The sequence below is a fragment of the Nematolebias whitei genome, chromosome 6 (assembly GCF_014905685.2).
Source record: "Nematolebias whitei isolate Nwh7 chromosome 6, NemWhi1, whole genome shotgun sequence".
In the NCBI taxonomy this organism is placed as follows: domain Eukaryota; kingdom Metazoa; phylum Chordata; class Actinopteri; order Cyprinodontiformes; family Rivulidae; genus Nematolebias; species Nematolebias whitei.
The window spans coordinates 44,874,628-44,893,109 of NC_056503.1; the positions used below are offsets into that span (position 1 = coordinate 44,874,628).

The 18,482-nt window shown below is 38.8% G+C and overlaps 1 protein-coding gene across 1 annotated transcript; it reads left to right on the plus strand.

The window, feature by feature from the left end:
• LOC119410979 (flotillin-2) lies at nucleotides 1-17,406 on the plus strand. The gene is made up of 8 exons (XM_037677897.1): nucleotides 1-19; nucleotides 8,877-8,995; nucleotides 11,431-11,544; nucleotides 11,635-11,754; nucleotides 12,538-12,752; nucleotides 14,302-14,482; nucleotides 15,331-15,480; nucleotides 17,368-17,406. The coding sequence occupies exons 1-8, from the start codon at nucleotides 1-3 to the stop codon at nucleotides 17,404-17,406; spliced, it is 957 nt and encodes a 318-aa protein (XP_037533825.1).
• The last annotated feature ends 1,076 nt before the right edge of the window (nucleotides 17,407-18,482 follow it).

Below are 18,482 nucleotides of genomic sequence, written 5' to 3' on the forward strand. Positions count from 1 at the left end.
ATGAAGGAGACCAGACATGGTAAGAACACACAATGGCAGCCTGCAGGTGAAGTAAAACTGGGGAAATAAAAAGACAGAAACTAAGGAGGCATGTGGCTGCAGCTGAGACTAGTAGGAATGAGGAACAGGTGTGAGAGGAGCAGGACTGTGGTGCAGAGGCTGACTTTGGAAAAGAACTGGAAAAATGAACTGGTGACACAGGAAAACACAGAGGAACAGAACTGTCAACCTCCATCTCCATTTTCTGCTGCTTATCCATAGTCACATTACAGACGAAGCTGTCCTAAAGGGAGACACTGGTGCAAGCAGGCAAGCCAGGACTCAGGAGATTATAAAATCAAGTATTTATTTACAAGAAATCAAAAAGGCTGTCGGTGCAGCAGAACTTATAAATCACAAGAAGCAGACCAGGACATTACCAGTGGACAGGTTACAATGCCAGGACTAACACAGACACAGACTTACAGTGACTAACGAGACAAAACACCTGTGAGGACACGCAGCTGAAACACATCAGGGGAAATGATAAACTAGGAAACCAGGGAGTGCAGGAACAGAGACACAACACCAGATGGAGGCATACACTAGGAAAACACAAACCCTATAGAAAACACCCCAACAATTTTCAGTCAGGTCATCTGGACAGTTTCTTTTTTTTTTTGCTGAAACGTTTCACCTTCCATCCAGAAGGCTTCGTCAGTCAAGGAGACACACAACACAAAACTGATTCTTCCCCCAAACAGCTTACTCCAAAGTGGAACAAACCAGTTATGCTGGTGCTAAGACAGAAACACACATAGAAAACATATATATAGAAAACAGAAACTAAGGATCAGAAGAACATGGGACATAAACACAACACAAGATGGGGCTAGAGACCAAGACAAACACCACAATCCCTACAAAAGCAGGTGCAGGAGAGAAACTCAGCCCTTTCTCTCCCCAAAGACACTTTCCAGCTCCTTCTGGGTGGTACTAAGTCATTCCCAGACAAGAGAGGAAATATAATCCCTCCAAAAAGTTCTGGATCTACCCTGTGGGATGTGTCTGAAAAACCTCCAAATGGAGGAGTCCTGGAGACATGCCTGAACCACCTCAACTGACTCCTTTTTGATGCAGAGGAGCAGTGGCTCTACTCCGAGCTCCCCCCCCCCAGCTGACGGAGCTCCTCACCTCATCTCTAAGGTTGAGTCTGGCCACCCTAAGGGAAGAACATTTCAGCTGCTTGTATCCAGGACTTCATTCCTTCGCTCCTGATCCAAACTTCATGACCACAAGGAACGTAGACACACCAGTAAATTCAAAGCTTTGACTTTTGACTCCACTTGACTTCATCTTCACCACTGCTAACCAAAGCAACACCCTCATTAATGAGGACCACGCTCCGATCCGTCAGTCCATCGCACGCTCCATCATACCATCACTCAGGAACAAGACGTCCAGACACTTGAATGAAACACCTCAACAGTACGAGAGAGAAAGAAGCTGAAACTAGTTGTATAAACAGAATGTGAACCAGGAGGAGAATTTGATTTGAGTTATTTCTCTTCACAACTTCACTCACAAAGGATCAAGGCTAAAACTGTACCTTATAATAAACATGTAAAATTACCCCCTTATAAATACCAACATGATGCGCACACACTTACACACACACCACACACACATCAATATTTCAGCAGCTAATTACCCCTGCAGAGGTCCAGGACAAAGGTTGAGTGCAGTCAGGCCCTGTTTGTCCACACATATCAGATTATGTTTGCTAAGATTAGACGTATTAACAAAGAGAGACAAACATGGAGACAGTTAATGATGGAGATACAACACATACTTCTCCACCGGTTTGTCTTTTTTATTTTTTTTTAAACAAAATCCTGTAAATTATCGTGTGAACAGCTACACCTCTTCGACTGCACACTGAGAGCCACTTTGAGCTCTTTAATCCTCAGACATTGGGCTGTTTTTCAAAAACACATCCATCCATCCATCCATTATCTTCTGCTTATACTGGAGTCAGGTCTCGGGGGCAGCAGCTTGTGCAGGGAGGCCCAGACATCTCTTTCCACAACCAGCTCTTCTGGAAGGACCCCAAAGCATTCCCAGGCCAAACGAGAGACAGCGTGTCCTGGTTCTTCCCTGGGGTCTCCTCCCGGTCGGATACGCCCGAAGAACCTCCCTATAGGGAGGCGCCCAGGGAGCATCCTTACCAGATGCCCAAACCACCTCAACTGCTCCTTTTGATGTGGAGGAGCAGCGGATCTACTCTGAGTGGCCTCAAGAACACATCAGAATCCTTTTTTTTTTTTCCTGTAACCATTATTTTAATTCTGGCAGTCATTGTGTGAGAGGTGAGGTAAACCTGGACTGGTCCCCAGTCCATCGCAGGGACACACACACCTTTAACCACAAGTACCATATTTTGAATTGGAATAACTAATGTGACCTGCATGTTTTGTACCATAGAAGGAAAGTACCTGAAAAAAAACAGGCATGCACAGTTAAACATACAAACTCAGCTGAGTTTCAAATTGGGACCTTCTTTGTGCAAGACAACAATACGAACCCACTGCTCCACTGTGCACCGATACTGATATTAACACATTGATGTGTTCCTCTGTGTGTGCTTCATTTACGCCACACAGCCATGCGTGGTGAAACCAAACGGTTTAACGAGTTTGTTGATATGGACGAGTGGCGTTGCCAGAAATGAATCTAAAGGTGGGCGACAAAATAAAATCTGTGGAAAGTTTGTATTTGTGTGCTCCTCCTGTTGTCTTTAGAGAGTTATACCACACCTCTGCAGGCCTTAGAATCAAACTAATTTACAGTTTAATCACTTAAAGAACAATCTGTGTTCAGAATGTAACGTGATCTCGTTTGGACAACTGAAACGCTTCAGACAAACTGTTCATAAAAACATCAAAGGTTAACATCATTTAAACACGGATTTTCTTTAAGGCATGTTTTTGTCCAGTGAACAGAAGAATCTTATATTTCTATTAAGATGATTTATTTTTAATGAAGACTTTGCTCCCATCATTTGATCACATGATTTACTTTGAAGGTAAATGTGTTTTGTTTTGTTAGATTTTAACTGAGCACTTGCATTGACGAGCGCAAACACTTTACATTTTTGCCGTGTATATACTCAAAAAGTACTGCACGTGTTCATTTGAAATCTATCTGCACATTTACCTTCATAGGTAGGATGTTGTTGGGGATAGGAATACTAAAAAACTCCTTGATGCAATAAAGACGCCACACCAAGTCGTGCAAAGTTGGAGCCTTTTTGTGTTTTAATGGACAAAATCATTATGATGTGCACGTCATATATAAAGTCAATAATTGTCTGTTTATTCTGGCTAATTGCTATTTTTAGGTGTAACTGGGACCTTGTACACAATTTTGTTCCACCTCATGTACCACATGTGATGCGAATGACAATAAAAAAACCTTGATATTTTTTTAAACGATCAAAATTTAAATGCTTAGACTCCAAATGCTGCTAAAAAAAAAATAAGATGAAAGAGAAACGAAGCTCTAATCTGAGAGCAGAGACCATCTCACCGGCACTTTTTGAATTTAAACAAAAACTGTGAAGCTAAATTCACCTGACTGCATGTTTACAGGCCCTGAAGGGGACATCATCCCTCCCCCCCCCACAGAGCGAGGCACTCTACACTAAACACTCTAAACTCTAATGGGACTCAGCAGTGAAACATTGATCCCAAAGGCAGACGGTTTTAGGGAACTTTCTAGGGTGTCCCTAACAGGAAGTGATTTTACTGTCCCAAAAAGGTTCCACTGGGTTGATTTTGGTTCATCAAAAGCAGAAAAAAATATTTTTAAAGTCAGCTTCATTGAAAAACTGTCTCTTTACTAAACCATTACATGCGTAAAATTAATTCAGTTCAGTTCAGTTTATTTATATAACACCAAGTCTCAACAGAAGTCATCTCAGGGCACTGAACAGAAATATATACATACAGTATAAAAGGCAATTATAAAAGTTATCTATTTAAGGAAGCAGCAGATTGTGTTCCGGCTTCACTTCATCACACTCTCCCACCAAATTAGAGGTTTCAAACTCCTGAAATTTCTGTTTTTTTTAAAAAAAAAGAAGTTATTTTCTGTTTGTTGAGGTATTTGCAGTGGACCAATGGTTGTATTTCTTTCATGGTTTATTATATTTATGATGAAAATGTAACAGTGAGGCTGAGGATGCTCGAAGCGTTACATCACTTATCAGCTGTAATAGAAACTTGGGTCATTGCTGCGTAAAAACAACCGATAAAACGCTGAAATCAACTTTAAATGTGATTTTTAAAGATTGTGAAAGGACATTTTCTGCACAATTACCAAAACGGAACAGGTGGTACTTTATCCAAAACAGCAAAAGAAAACCAGAATGCATAATGTTGTCATTTAAAACAACTAAAATGATGTTTGTTTCTTACCTTTTTGTTTGATCAGAACTCTTCTTATAGTTCCAGACGCGGTTCTGATGCAGCCCGTTGGGTCGTCCCTCTTGTCCAGTGTTTTTATGTTTACCTCGTTCCTCCTCTCCTTTCATTTAGTGATAAATTCTTTTAAATATTTTCATGAGTTTTCTGTTTTCCTCGTCCCCTTCACGAGGAGGTGCAGTGGCATCAGGAGGAGTCAGCACCTCCCTCCACCCCCATATGAATGGCGATACGAGGAGCAGCTCCTCCACTGATCCCGGCAATGAGGAGAGAGAGTCGGGGGGGTGATGTGGTCCAGTTTACAGGAGGGTGTAATTAGACACACAGTCACGCACTGATAATAACCCAAACAGAAGGAATGGAAACACAAGAAGGAGCAGCTGAAACAATTTGGCTTTATGGATGTAAATTCACGTTTTATTTTATTTCACAGCATATGGATACAGGAGGTGGAAATAAATGTTGTTACTCACGTCCAGTTTAGCTCAGCAACAGACAGAAGTACTGTAATACTACAAATAGTAAAATAGGAACCCCGTCTGTACATTTTAATGTTTGTAATGAGCAATAAAAGCAACACAAACAGAACCAAATAATGTGCTTTTTTATAGACATTTAAAATGTTTTATTCAAACTCACACAATAAACATCATTGTAAGGTAAAAAAATAATAATTTCCATTAAATTGCTGTGTAAATGAGTAAATGTATTTATTTAATACCAGTAATTTTACTTTTACATAAATAAGTTTTTTTGCTTAAATAATTACATTTTAAAATTTTGTATTAGATATATTTGTCAGCGTTATATTCTAGCGGTGGGAAGTGGTGGAGCAGAGGATAGAGAAGGTGGGCCAGTGATCTGAAGGTCGTCGGTTCAACTCCCTGGACCAACAACATCAAAATCTGAGTGGGAAGGGTGAAGCACCCACACATGCTTCCCTCCACCCGCATTTGCACCACCCTTAACCCCCACCATCTGCTCCCCCAGGTGCCCTAGATGGCAGCCCTCTGCTCCACACAGAGGGCTGTGGTAGCTTGGTGGTCTGTATATATATATATATATATATATATATATATATATATATATATATATATATATATATATATATATCTATATTGTAACTGAACTGTACTTATATAGCACCTTTCTATCTATGTAAATATCTTGTATATAATATATATTGTTGTAGTTTTAAACATTTTGAATTTCATCTGTACAGAGTTTATGTTTAAGAGTTTATGTTAAAAAAATATACGGGTATAACAATAAAATTATAAAAATAGTGTTAAAGTACTTTCTTCCCTTGTAAGGTTTTGATGTACTGTAATAAAACAGAATTTGTATATAAACATAGTGAAAAACAACAACTTTGCTTTATGCTGACTGATTTTATACTTTTGTTTTACAAGTATGAATGTGAAATAATGCTTTTAATTGACTGGAATGCCCTTTTCAATTTTTATTGCAACATTTTTTTTTAAATGTATTTAACACTTTTTAGATCAGGGGTTTCTATTTGTTTGTTTATTTAATTATTTAATAATGTGGACAAACCAATCAAATGAATATGTTTTGGTGTTTTACTTCTCGCTATGTGGACAGAAGAGTATTTACAAAAGAAATGGCAAAAATATTATTCCAGGAAGAATGCAACGATAAAACTTACACAAATAAACAAATAAATCAATAACACACAAGGCATTCCTGTTTTCAACCATAGACATTTCAACAACCATACCACAGTTTATATTAGACATATAAATATTATGACCTAATTGTTTTTATTAGAACAATTAACAAACACATTTTATTTTTGATAAATTCTTCTGGTTTTTCTGTCCAGAGGACCTGATTGTCAGATTTTTATACCTGGATTATTGCCTCAGGTCATACTGGTTATCTTTATAATTAGCTACAAAAAAAATAAAATAAACAAATGTTTGGAAAAATTAGGGCTACATGTTTTTATGTTTGTAAATAAACCTCATTACCTCATCTGTGTATTTGTGTGTGTTGTTAAAACAGGTCTCTCTCGATAACGAGTCCTCGTGACTCAATATATAATATTCAATATAATAATGTAATATAATAATACTCAATATAATAATGAGACTAATCTGTATAAATAAATGGTGAATGAAAATAAAAGGTTTTTAGTTAGGTTTGCATCATTTACTCACCAGCGCATATTGCGTCCCACAAAATGCATAGCGTCTGCGCATGATTAAAAGACGGTACATGAGCCGGTAAACCAAAGAAGCGTACCTCATGTCGATTAACGAAAACCCAACTGCAAAAGATTAACAACGTTCTCTTAGTTGTCAGCGGTTCTTTAAAATAATTTGGGTTATTTTATTTACTTCAACATAGCTTTTTTTTTTCTTCTAATTCTAAACTAAACTTTTGTTGTTGTTTTTTTTTGTGGCCCTTGTGCCGGAGCGTCTCTTCGGCGGGGCGGGGCTTACTCGTTGTTGTTACTGTCATTCTACGCGTGAAGACTCTATCTCAACGCTCCAACCTGGATTAACATCTCCGGTAGGTTACAGGGCTGTTTATCCATGTCATTCTATGTATATATCACCACAAAACATAAGAAAAGCCAACTCTATTATCTTTCAGTTTTTGTGGAAAAATAAGACTCATTATGTTAAAAGGTCCCAACTAGTTAAAAAACATGAGCATGGTGGTATCAATGCACTAGACTTTGAAGCAATGGTTGGAACATTTAGGACTAAATGGTTAAAAACTTTCTTACAACAACAAAATTCAATGTGGTTTCATATCCCTGCCTCCATTTTTAAGCAGCTGGGAGGAATTGACTTCCTTGCAAGGTGTGACTTCGAAGTGACGAAGATTCCAGTTAAACTATCAAACTTCCACAAACAAGTTCTTCAGTTCTGGAAAATGATATTTCACCATAATTTCTCACCTCATGGATCAACTTTGTGGAATAATAGAGCAATCACAGTGGGCAGAAAGTCAATATTTAGAAAAGACTGGTATGAAAAAGGCATCATTTTTGTAACAGACATCTTGGATTGTAATGGAGATCTTTTAAATTTCTCATCTTTTGTTAGAAAATATAACCTTAGCTGCTGCCATAAAGATTTTATGAAGGTATGTAAAGCAATCCCTTTAGCCTTGATTCAGTTAATTAAAAATATCATTATGTATTCAAAGGTGACCGTTTCCATGCCCACATTAAAACTAAATGACTGTAGTTTAGTTGATCTCAAATGTAATAACAAGATGATCAATGCATGCATGCGACAAACGATTTACTATGATTACAACAAAGATTCATTCAAGAAACCTCCCAATATAAATCATAAAACCATGACTTCTGCTCATTCAAAATTTGTCAAATGGCCTATATCTCCTAAAGTGAAAGAAAACCATTTTAAAATAATAAATAAGATCTATCCAGTAGCCATGCTTCTGCACAGAAGATTTAAATTTGAGGTGGATTTGTGTACCTTCTGTAAATCTGAAGATGAATCCCTTGAACATTTGTTTTTTTTCATGTCAATACTCACAAAGTTTCTGGACTGACATTACAAACTGGATTAATCTAAAACTGAACATTCCTCCCTTTGATGCTGATGCCATTTTATTTTACATGGATAATTTAAGCTCAGCTTACTCCGATGCTATAAATATAGTCATCCTTATAGCAAAGTATCACATTCATTGTAGTAAGTGGAGGGACAATCAGCCCTCCTTCCTGTGTTTTATGAACGAATTCAAGTTGTACTATTCTTCAATAAGTAGATTAAAAAACTGGAAAACTGCTAGAACCATTTCACAACAGATATCAAAAAACTTGTTGTTTTAAGTTTCTCATATTGTTTTGCTCCTTTTTGTTTCTTATGTTTATTCTTTTCATTTAATGTTTTTTATATATGTATTACTCAATTTTTATCATTTTGTAACCCCCCTAGCTTGTAAATTGTAGTTCTGACACCCTTCACGAGTGTTTGTATATATCTTTCTCTTTTGTAGTGTTTTGTAGTTCTGTGTGTTATTAATAAAAAAAAAAAATTAAAAAAAAAAAAAAGGTTACAGTGTTTTCCCCCATTCAGTTTTGTTGCGCTAATGACTGTAGCTGGTCACCTTTTAAGGAAGATGTGTAACCAGTTAGTTAGCTGGTTACCTGTGGGAGTGAAGGAGGAACCAAACTGAATTAATGTGCAAACGGACAAAACAAACATTTACGCTGCGGTTATTTCAAGTATGTTTGGGAGCCTCAAGCTAACTTTCATTACAGCAAGTTTAGCCGTTAACGTGACTGCTAACATTAGCTAACAACAGAGGAGTCGTTTTCGATTTATTTTCTCGTCTTTGACAAAAATTTGGACCATTATGGACCAAATCTAGTTTTGTGATGCTGATGATGTTTTTGTGTTGCAGGTAATATGACCGTGGAGCAGATCTATCAGGATCGAGACCTTTTCGCCAAAGCGGTGAGGGACGTGGCATCTCCTGACGTGGGCAGGATGGGCATAGAGATTCTGAGCTTCACCATCAAGGTTCGTAGAAGATGAACGAGATGCTCTGGAAAAAAAAAAACAGATTAGAGAAATGTGAGATTGCATTAAAGCAAATAAACCTAAAAGATCCAAACCAGCTTATTGAATGAAAATATTAAGAGAAGATGGAACTTTATTGATCCCACGGGAAATTGTTGTGCCAGAGTTTCAGCACAAAGGAACAAACACAAGGAATTACACAAGATATTAAAATAACAGAGAATATAAAATATCAACAATTAAGTTCTAAAACAGGTCAGGCGCAGACAGAAACATTAAAGTGTTTATTGTAGTGCAGGATTAATTTTATAGACCTATGTGTAGAAATGTGTAGAAATTTGAGTTCAAGCAGTGACACAGATGAGAATAGATTTAGTTTGAAACTGGAGTTACCTGCAGGAATCATCTAAATCTGCCTGAAAGGAGAAAAAACTGTTTTTACATTAAATGTTTCACCTCTTAAGTGTCTCATTCTGCTTCTGATCCTTCAGCGCAATTCTTTTTTAAGCTTCATGAACCCATCCTAGAAGTTTTTTCTTACGGGCCCTTAAACTTGTAACAAAAAAAAAAAACCTTCTTTTGATTTGTTTTTGTGTCCGTGCAGATTTTCACGAGAAATTCTCCTTTAGTTTTTATTTTGAGCTGACGGACAAGCCGACTCACTTCCTGTTTTTAAATCTTCTCTGAAAACACTTTATTTTTTTTCTCTTTGGCTTTTAACTCAGCTTGAAATGTTGGTTTTAATGTTTTTAATTAAGGGCGCACCGATAAATCGGCCCCGATTTCCTTAATTTTGTGAAATCAGAAATCGGCCAATTCTTGCATGAGAAACCGATTTTATCTTTTTTTTTTTTTTTTTAGTTTTAACAATTGTCTGAACTTCATTTATATTTCAGAGCACTACCTCATGGTCAGTTAAAACAAGTTCGTATTGTTTCTAGGATATTGTTCAAGGGTCTGTTTTTAAAAAAAATAATATTGGAAAATTGAAGGTGCATTGTGACCTTATAACACCGGACAGTGTCGCTTATAAAACAAAATCGGTATCGGCAGGTCAGACTTTTTAGAAATCGGTGATCAGCCAGAAAACTGCAATCGGTGCACCCCTATTTTTAATTTATTTATTTTGATTGTTTTAGCTGTTTTTACGATTTTTAACGGTTCATTACTTTTACAGTTTCAGTTGATTTTATAGTTTTTATTCTTGCTTTTATGTGTCATCAGTGAACAGCACTTCGGTGTTTTTAAAGTGCTTTATAAATAAAGTATAAATAAAGTAGTATTGTATGTTTTAACCAACTGGTGTGCGGATGGTTGAAGTGTCTGTTTCAGATAAACCTGAACGGAGACGCTTCATGAAGCACGAAGACAAATTAGTTTCTTAATGGAGGAGTCGGATATCATTTGTCTTTATTTGTTTAAACTGTTCTTGGTATAAAATGTTAAACAGGTCGTTTCTTGGGCGTGTTGTCGGTGGATTCTGTGTTACAGTAGATACAGATGTTTCTGCTTTAAACACCAAGGTCTAACGTTGTGGCTCGCTTTCACTTACCAATTTAATTCAGTCGTTTTTGTTGGAGATGAACACACCTGCGTGTCATTTCACTTTATGTTCTTGGACATTTGTATTGTTTGAAGGTCCGAAACATTTATCCCAGCTTTTAAATTATTTTAGAAATACATTTAGATGTAAATGGTAAATGGGCTGTACTTATATAGCGCCTCTCTATCTTATTTCAAGACACTCAAAGCGCTTTACACAACAATCTGTGCCTCATTTACCCATTCATACAGCTCTCTACTAGATCTATACAAAGCTAATTGAACAAATCATTCTAAAGAGACTAATCAGAGCTTTAGATCACATTCATACACTGATGGGGCACACATCAGAGGCAGTGAGGGGTTCAGTGTCTTGCCCAGGGACTCTTCAGCATGTGACTGCTGGAGGATTCGAACCCCCAACTCTCGCATTGGAGGACGACTGCTCTAACCACTCAGCCACAGCCGCCCCACGTCTTCAAAAACAAGTTGAATGCGTGTCCAACATAAATTATAAACTATACCCACAATGCACTGGTGTTCTGTGCTTTAAGATTGATTTTGGTGTAAAATTTCTGCAGCTGTTCGATGGACTCCCATTTGTTTTCACTTCTCCAATATTGTTTTTGTTTGAATGGATCAAGACGCACAGAGGAAGTAGTTTTCTGTTCAGATCATTCTCACTCCATCCTGAAGGGAGCACTCTTTACAAAAATGTTAAATATTTACATTTTCAGCCTTTTTTTTAATTTCACTAACTCTGAAGCAAACGTACTTTGTCTCAATTATCCCAAACTTCAATGTCTTTCATGTCTTTTTGCATATATTCACTAAAACCCTTTAGTTGGATGTTGTTCTCTGCAGCTCCTCAGCTGACCTGTTTGTTTTCGCAGGATTTGTACGATAAAGTGAACTACCTGAGCTCTCTCGGTAAGACCCAGATCGCTGCTGTCAAGTGTGACGCAGCCATCGGTGTGGCTGAAGCAGAGAGGGATGCTGGGATACGGGTAAACAGCCTGTCTGACAGGAGTCTGTGTGAGGCATATTCTGCTGCGCAAGAAAAACGGCTAATCGTAGCTCTGTTTTTCGTCTGCTAGGAAGAAGAATGTAAAAAGGACACGATGGAAGTGAAATATTTGACCGACGCCAAAATGGCCAACTCCGAACGAGAACTGGAGCTGCAGAAAGCTGCGTTCAGCCAAAAGATCAACACCAAGGTCCGACGTTCAATCGTTCCATTTGCACTTTTGCCTAACTACATATATGCTCATTAGCGTGACTCCCTGATTGTTAAATAGGTTCAACTCCTGGTACCGTCAACATCAAAATGTTTGTGGAAAAGGTGAAACACCACACCCTCACTTGCCCCTCTGGGCCCCTGAGCAAGGCCCTTTAACCCCCACCATCTGCTCCCAAAAACAGGTCTCTTGAAAACGAGTTCTCGTGACTCGATATGTTACGCCCATCTAATATATAATATCTCCTCAGAAAAAGTTCATTGTGCTGTTTTATTTAACTATAACTCCGAACGGGTTGAGAATCAGATGTAACGCGTGAGGCCCGCGGAGCTCACCTGTGACGTGGTTTCCTCTTTATAATCCTGTCAAAATAAATTATGATGGTAGAAAGATGCTGGGGTGCTTAGAGTTGTTTCTTTTACTTTTTATTTTATTTTATTTTGGGAGGTAGGGACAGCAGGTGCTAGATGCTGTGTCAAAAAAAAAGTGCTCTGGTTAGAAAAGTACCTTTGGTGGATGACTGGGCGTGTCCCTATCAGCTCCCATACTAACATCAAATAAAACATGCCATCATGAATGTCGCATTAAGTCTTCAAATGTTTACATTTTAACGACTTTAAATATTTCAAAAGCACTGCTCATCTTTAATACGATACAGACGGTAAAAAAAACTAGATATTTGAATATTTTGCTAAGTGACGCCGTCATGTGAAGTCGGTCAGGAGGACAAATCACTCACGTCAGGATCGTTTGTGTTTTCAGAAAGCCGAGGCGCAGCTGGCTTATGCGCTTCAGGAGGCCAAGGAGCAGCAAAAGATCCGGCTGGAAGAAATCGAGATTCAGGTTATTCATAGGAAGAAAGAGATCACCGTCGAGGAGAAGGAGATCACTCGCATCGACAAAGAACTCATCGCTACGGTGAAGAGGCCGGCTGAGGCCAATGCTTACAAGATTCAGCAGCTCGCTGAGGGACAGAAGTGAGTCGGAGTTCAGCACTTTCAATCTGAGCGACACTCTAAAGTCTGCTCCTGTCTGAAGCAAACGTAACGGACCTCACTGGTTTATTATGTATGTTAACCCTTCGGTGCTTTTCTCTAAAATATACAGACATCAAGGGTTATTTAAAGAAGACTTATGTGAGCAAACATAAATAGTTAAGACTAGACTGCAGTCCAGAATGCGGAATTAGTATTTAAAAGTCACAACATTGTTTTTTTAATGGAAGAGAGGAGAGTTAAATAGTTGAAACAGCAGCTCTTAACTGAAGCCCGACCGATATGGAAATTTTAGCTATCGCCGATATCGATATTGGTAGGGGAAGGCTGATGACATTAACCAATACACTGGCTGAAAATTTTGGAGCTTTGTCCACTCCCAAGAATCTAACTAACAGCTACTTTTAAACCTGTTTTAACACTTGAAGGTTTGAAACAGTCTTTCTAATGTGGGTTCACAGTTTCTATCCTCCACTATTCACCATAAAGTTATCAATTGAGTTACAAAAATATAAATTAAATGAAGAAACAGCGTCACTGTTCATCGTTTAAACAGTCGGTCACGTATGCTGAAGGTCTAATTAGTATTCACCGCAGCAGATTTTAATTTTTTTTCTTTGCAGAGCAGTTAAGATTTCACACAAACAATTCATTTCATTGAGGACGACAAAGATAACGTTACTAACACTGATATATTTTACGCTGGTGAAGATTCTCAGTCATCCAGGACATGGTAAATTCAAAAAAGTTCAAGACAAAAACAACTGGACTTTATTTGTAACAGAGCTGATATATTTTACCTCTACATTAGATTTATTGTTCTGGATAAAGTTTTACAAGGCAATAGTCTATGCTAGGTTATCTAAATGTTAGCTTGCTAACTTGAGAGGCACATGGCTAATGACAAGCAGGTTGGAGGATTGAAGATAATTTATTATTGTTGATTTATTTTTCAGACCAGTTTAAATAAACTTACCATGCTCTGTTTAGCTAAATGTGCCACAGAGTATTGCTCTCTGCTTCGGCTGTGCTGAAAGTGAAACTTAAGTGAACAGTCATGTCTTGAAAGTTGTCTTCACACACCCTCTGCTGGATACATTGTACAATTATGGCTGGTTCCAGCATTTTAGGGGTGAAAATTAGAAGTGTTTATATTGGTGCATGATGGGACAAATATCACCGATACCTGTAGGTCCCCAAACATCTATATTGGCCTAAAATATCGTCCCTACCGATATCGGTCCAGCTCTATTCTCAACACTGATTTTATTTCCTAAAATGAAACTTGCTCATTAAATACTTTGTGATGTCAGGTGCTAAGCTGGAGCGTTATTAAATTTCATTCAGACCAAAAGAAAAGATTAGATAAATGTAAACTGAATGTCATGAAGTAGATCAAAGTGTGGAACTGAAATCTTTAAACGTTCAAATTGTGTTTAGTGGATTATAGTGGTTTCATTGATGGAACTGTTTAAAATCTGCAGCAGCTTCTATCATTAGGTTGAGTTGTTTTTGCATTTCCTTGCATCAGGATGAAGAAGGTGCTGATCGCTCAGGCTGAGGCTGAGAAGATGAAGATCGGAGAAGCCGAGGCTTCCTACATCAAAGCTGTGGGAAAAGCGGAGGCTGAAAAGATGAGGCTGAAGGCTGAGGCCTATCAGGCGTACGGAGAGGCAGCCAAGATTGCTCTGGTCCTCGAGGCCCTGCCCAAGGTAACATACACACACACACACACACACACACACACACACACACTGCAGAAAGCTGCATTTATCCCAAACTATGTCTGTTTAAAGCTGATCAGTGTGTAGTTTTGAAACGTTTTCACCGAGCATGTCATCAGGTCATTCTCATATTCTGAACATTTTGTTGTTGCAGCACAATAATTAAATTTGCTAATAGTTTTTATTTTTTTATTTATTTAAGCTTCATCGTTCATTTGTTTAGCATTAGTTGAAACCACTGAGTGTAAATAAAATCTGGACATAATGTCTCGCATTCTTTCATCGTTTAGAGTTGAAAGCGCCATTGAAGGGCGCCACGTTGAATTTGTTGAACCAGCGCAATAGCGATGTGGAGATTTAAGCCCCGCCTACTCCCCCATACACAATCATGGAGTATGCTATCAATGAACAAACAGCATAAAAAAGGGATGACCTACAAAAATTAACATACCTGAAAAAAACGATACGAGGCGTGATATAAATCTTACCAAGGCCAATGACTTCAAACAAACTAGGACCAACCTAAAGGTGGCGCTGGTCCGGTTCGGGCTTCATCAACTGTTTTCCTGCTGGAAATCGAGTGTCTTTTTATTCATTTATTTTACTGGTTGATGTCGTAAGGGAAGAAAATAACACATGGCAGTTAGCCTAGCCAAGCTTAGCTTAGCAAAACAAATCTACAAACAGGAAACTGACGCCTTTAAAACATTTTACATCTGCTAACCAGATTGTGAAAATTTTCTATTGCGTCTTTTTGGTGCAGTTCCTTCAGGAACTGTTTATTTGAGCACTGAGAGAAATGTTGCTTGTTTAACGCCTAACCGTGTTTGTTTCAGATAGCTTCAAAGATCTCCGCACCTTTAGCCAAAACAAACGAGATTGTGATCCTCAGCGGGGAGAGCAGCTGCGTGACGGGCAAAATAAATCGTCTTTTGGCCGAACTTCCTGTGTCTGTGAATGCTCTCACTGGAGTGGATTTGGCAAAGGTAATCAATTATCATTATTTTACCAAGATGATGATAATTAATGCAAACGATCCCCGGTTGCCTAAAGCCACGCTGTTCTGAGCAGTTTCTGAGCCGTGCCGTCAGTCTCAGGTGGTTTCAGCTGTCAGATGTTTAGTGTTTAAAACATCCATCAGTTACGTAACCAGCAGCTACTTCTGTCTTGTGTGCACATGTTGGAGCGATTGTTGTCCCAACGGTTCGGTTCACCTGAGACGAGTGTATCGATCTGTCCAGCTCGTGCAAAACATTTTGAGACCGAGACTGAGAGAGCAGCAAAGACTAGAAAGTGTTGATGATTCACATGATCATCTGTAGAGCACGTTCTGTTGTTCTATGCTCCTGCGCCGGTGAGTCAAGCTTTTTCTCAGCAGAATTACACAAATTGTAAGTTAATTTAGTGCCTACCCTAGAAAACTGTGGTTAACCCGTCAAAGGAAACTGCAGTTGAGTTTATTATTTAGAGCAGTGGTTCCCAACCCTGGTCCCTGAGGAACACCACCGTACTTGTTTTAGTCGTTCTCCAACGCACCTGGTTTGAATGAAAAGGTGATTGACAGGTTTCTGCCGAACTTAAGGAAGTAATTAAACCACTGAATCAGGTGTGTTGGAGCAGAGAAACGACTAAAAACAAGTAGGGTGGTGTTCCTCAAGGACCAAGGTTGGGAACCACTGATTTAGAGATCAGCAGGAAGCTGAGGCTGAAAATGGAACCAGAACAGACGAGTTGGTCGGAACCGGTTTGTCTTTTTCCTCGTCCGTGAAGCCAAAAACAACAGTCAGTCATAAAGTTTTCACCGAAGAGGTTTGCACGTCTAATAGCAACACGAGCAACATTTTCAACCGCTTCGAGAGACGGCGTCTCTCAGCTGCTGCAGTTTCACTTGAGGAGACTTTTAATTTCAGCCCTGGTGGTTTTCCACCGAGGCTGCAGCAACTAGTGGTCATCGGACTTTAAATATTGGAGCTCTGCTGTGGCATAAACAGAATGCAGTAATTCCTCGTTTGTTGCAGGGATTACAGTCCAGACCCCCCACGCAATATGTGAAAAGGGACATTATATTTTAGTATTTAAATTTTTTAAGGCTTGAGAAACCCTTCCCACACTCTTGCAATGTTACAAACTCTTAAACCTATGTTATTTTAACAACATACTTAAATGTAGCTACTAAATTTTACTCACCAGCTGTGTAGAGCAGCAGCAGCTCGGTTCCAGTCTGACTCGGTTCCGTTTCGACAGACCTACCCCACCGGTTCTGGTCGGCTCAGAGTAGTCCCATTGGGCTCCGGAGAGAACGCCGGACCTCCGGGTGGCGCCTCCCTGCTTGGAAGTCTTCTTGGGCCGGCAAGCAGCTCTCAGATTGACCCGTGAGTCCGGATGTCCGGTTCCTGGTGGGTTCTGTGCAGCTCTCTGCATCCGCTGGGCGCCAAAGTCACTCTATGAATAAGGATCAGATCAAAACTTTTCCTCTGTGTATTTCAGCAGAAGGCAACGGGGCTTCTGGGTGGGGCCCTGTTGGCTTCTGGGAAATGTAGTCATTATGAGCGGGGATACAGTGTAGGCTTATTGAAAGAAAACTACAAAATGATGGCGCCTGTCCAAAGTATTTAATTTTTTCGTTAACTTTTTACTGTACAGTACTGTATCCAGTACTGTCCCAATCACGTGAGTAATATTAAAGTTGACAATCGTGTCCTGTGCAATTTTTTTTTTCCCCCCTCGTACAATCTTACTTTGAAAAACCGCAAAAGAGCGAGTCAGCCAAAGTCGAACCACGAAGTAGTGAGGGACTACTGTAATGCTGTTCTGTAATGAAAACCTCTGAGTTTTGTAGTGGGGTTAAAAAATATATTTTTCTTTCCTGCCAGATGCCGTTGCTGCAGAAGATGACCTCTGCTGAAGCCTGAAAGCTGAAGGGCCCCATGGTTCCAGTCTGCTGTATGCACTTTCATAGACGGCCTTTAAAACAAAATACTTTTTTTCTAAGTATACTTCGTATACCAGGTGAATTCTGGAAACCTCTGGTGCCTTACTTTATACAGGACCAGAAAATCTGCATGCACTGCTGCTCGTTCAGATGTTTAGTTTGAATGTGAAAATATTTCTTATATTTATTTATTTATTGCATTTGCAGTTTATTTTTGGAGCCGTTTGTGTGTGATAACATGCAGGAGAGCTGATGAATGTGTTGGTCGACTGCCTGCTGATTCTGACTCGTATTCAGTTTACTTTTAATGAAACAATTCAAATATTTATTCCAGAGTTTCTACTTTTTCATACCAAAAGACCACTGCTGTTACTGTGTACCCTCCACATATTTATTTATTTAAATACCTCTCTCTGGGGAGACACATTCGCACTACTGAAAAAATTTTTGTGCAAATTAAATGCTTTAATGGCTCTTTAGCTGAACATAAAAACGGTGCTCACTATCTGAAAAAATAAAAAAAAGTGATTTTATTTAGCAAAATTTAAACTCCACTCTTTTCTCCATCAGCAAGTTTTTCCAGTCTGCCGATATCAAACATGTTTACTGAGAATAAAACGGGTAGAAAGTTCAGTCCATGTGCAGACGCAGTTAGTTTGGAGCTTATTTAATTTAGGTTTTAATGCAGATTTTGGCCTGGCGAATAAAAAAAATAAAGAAAAAGAGGCTTAATGCCGTCGCTCTATGAATTATCTGTATAGTAGATGTTTACTGTTAGACTGAAGGAATTTATAAAATCAAAAAGGCCAAACAGCACCTGCCAAAAAGGATAGTTTGCTGATAATGCGTGCCGAGCTCCTGACGCTCACGTTTCACTTCATGCTACAAGTTTTTGTAGATAAAAGCCACGATCAGACAAGTTTGTAACAAATCGTACTTTGACACGTTTCACAGAAAAATGCTTTTATTTGATGCAGCTACACATCTGAGAACCGGTTTGGCTGAATATATTTAAGCTTTTCAGACAAAGTTATAGATAAACGGATGTTTTTTATG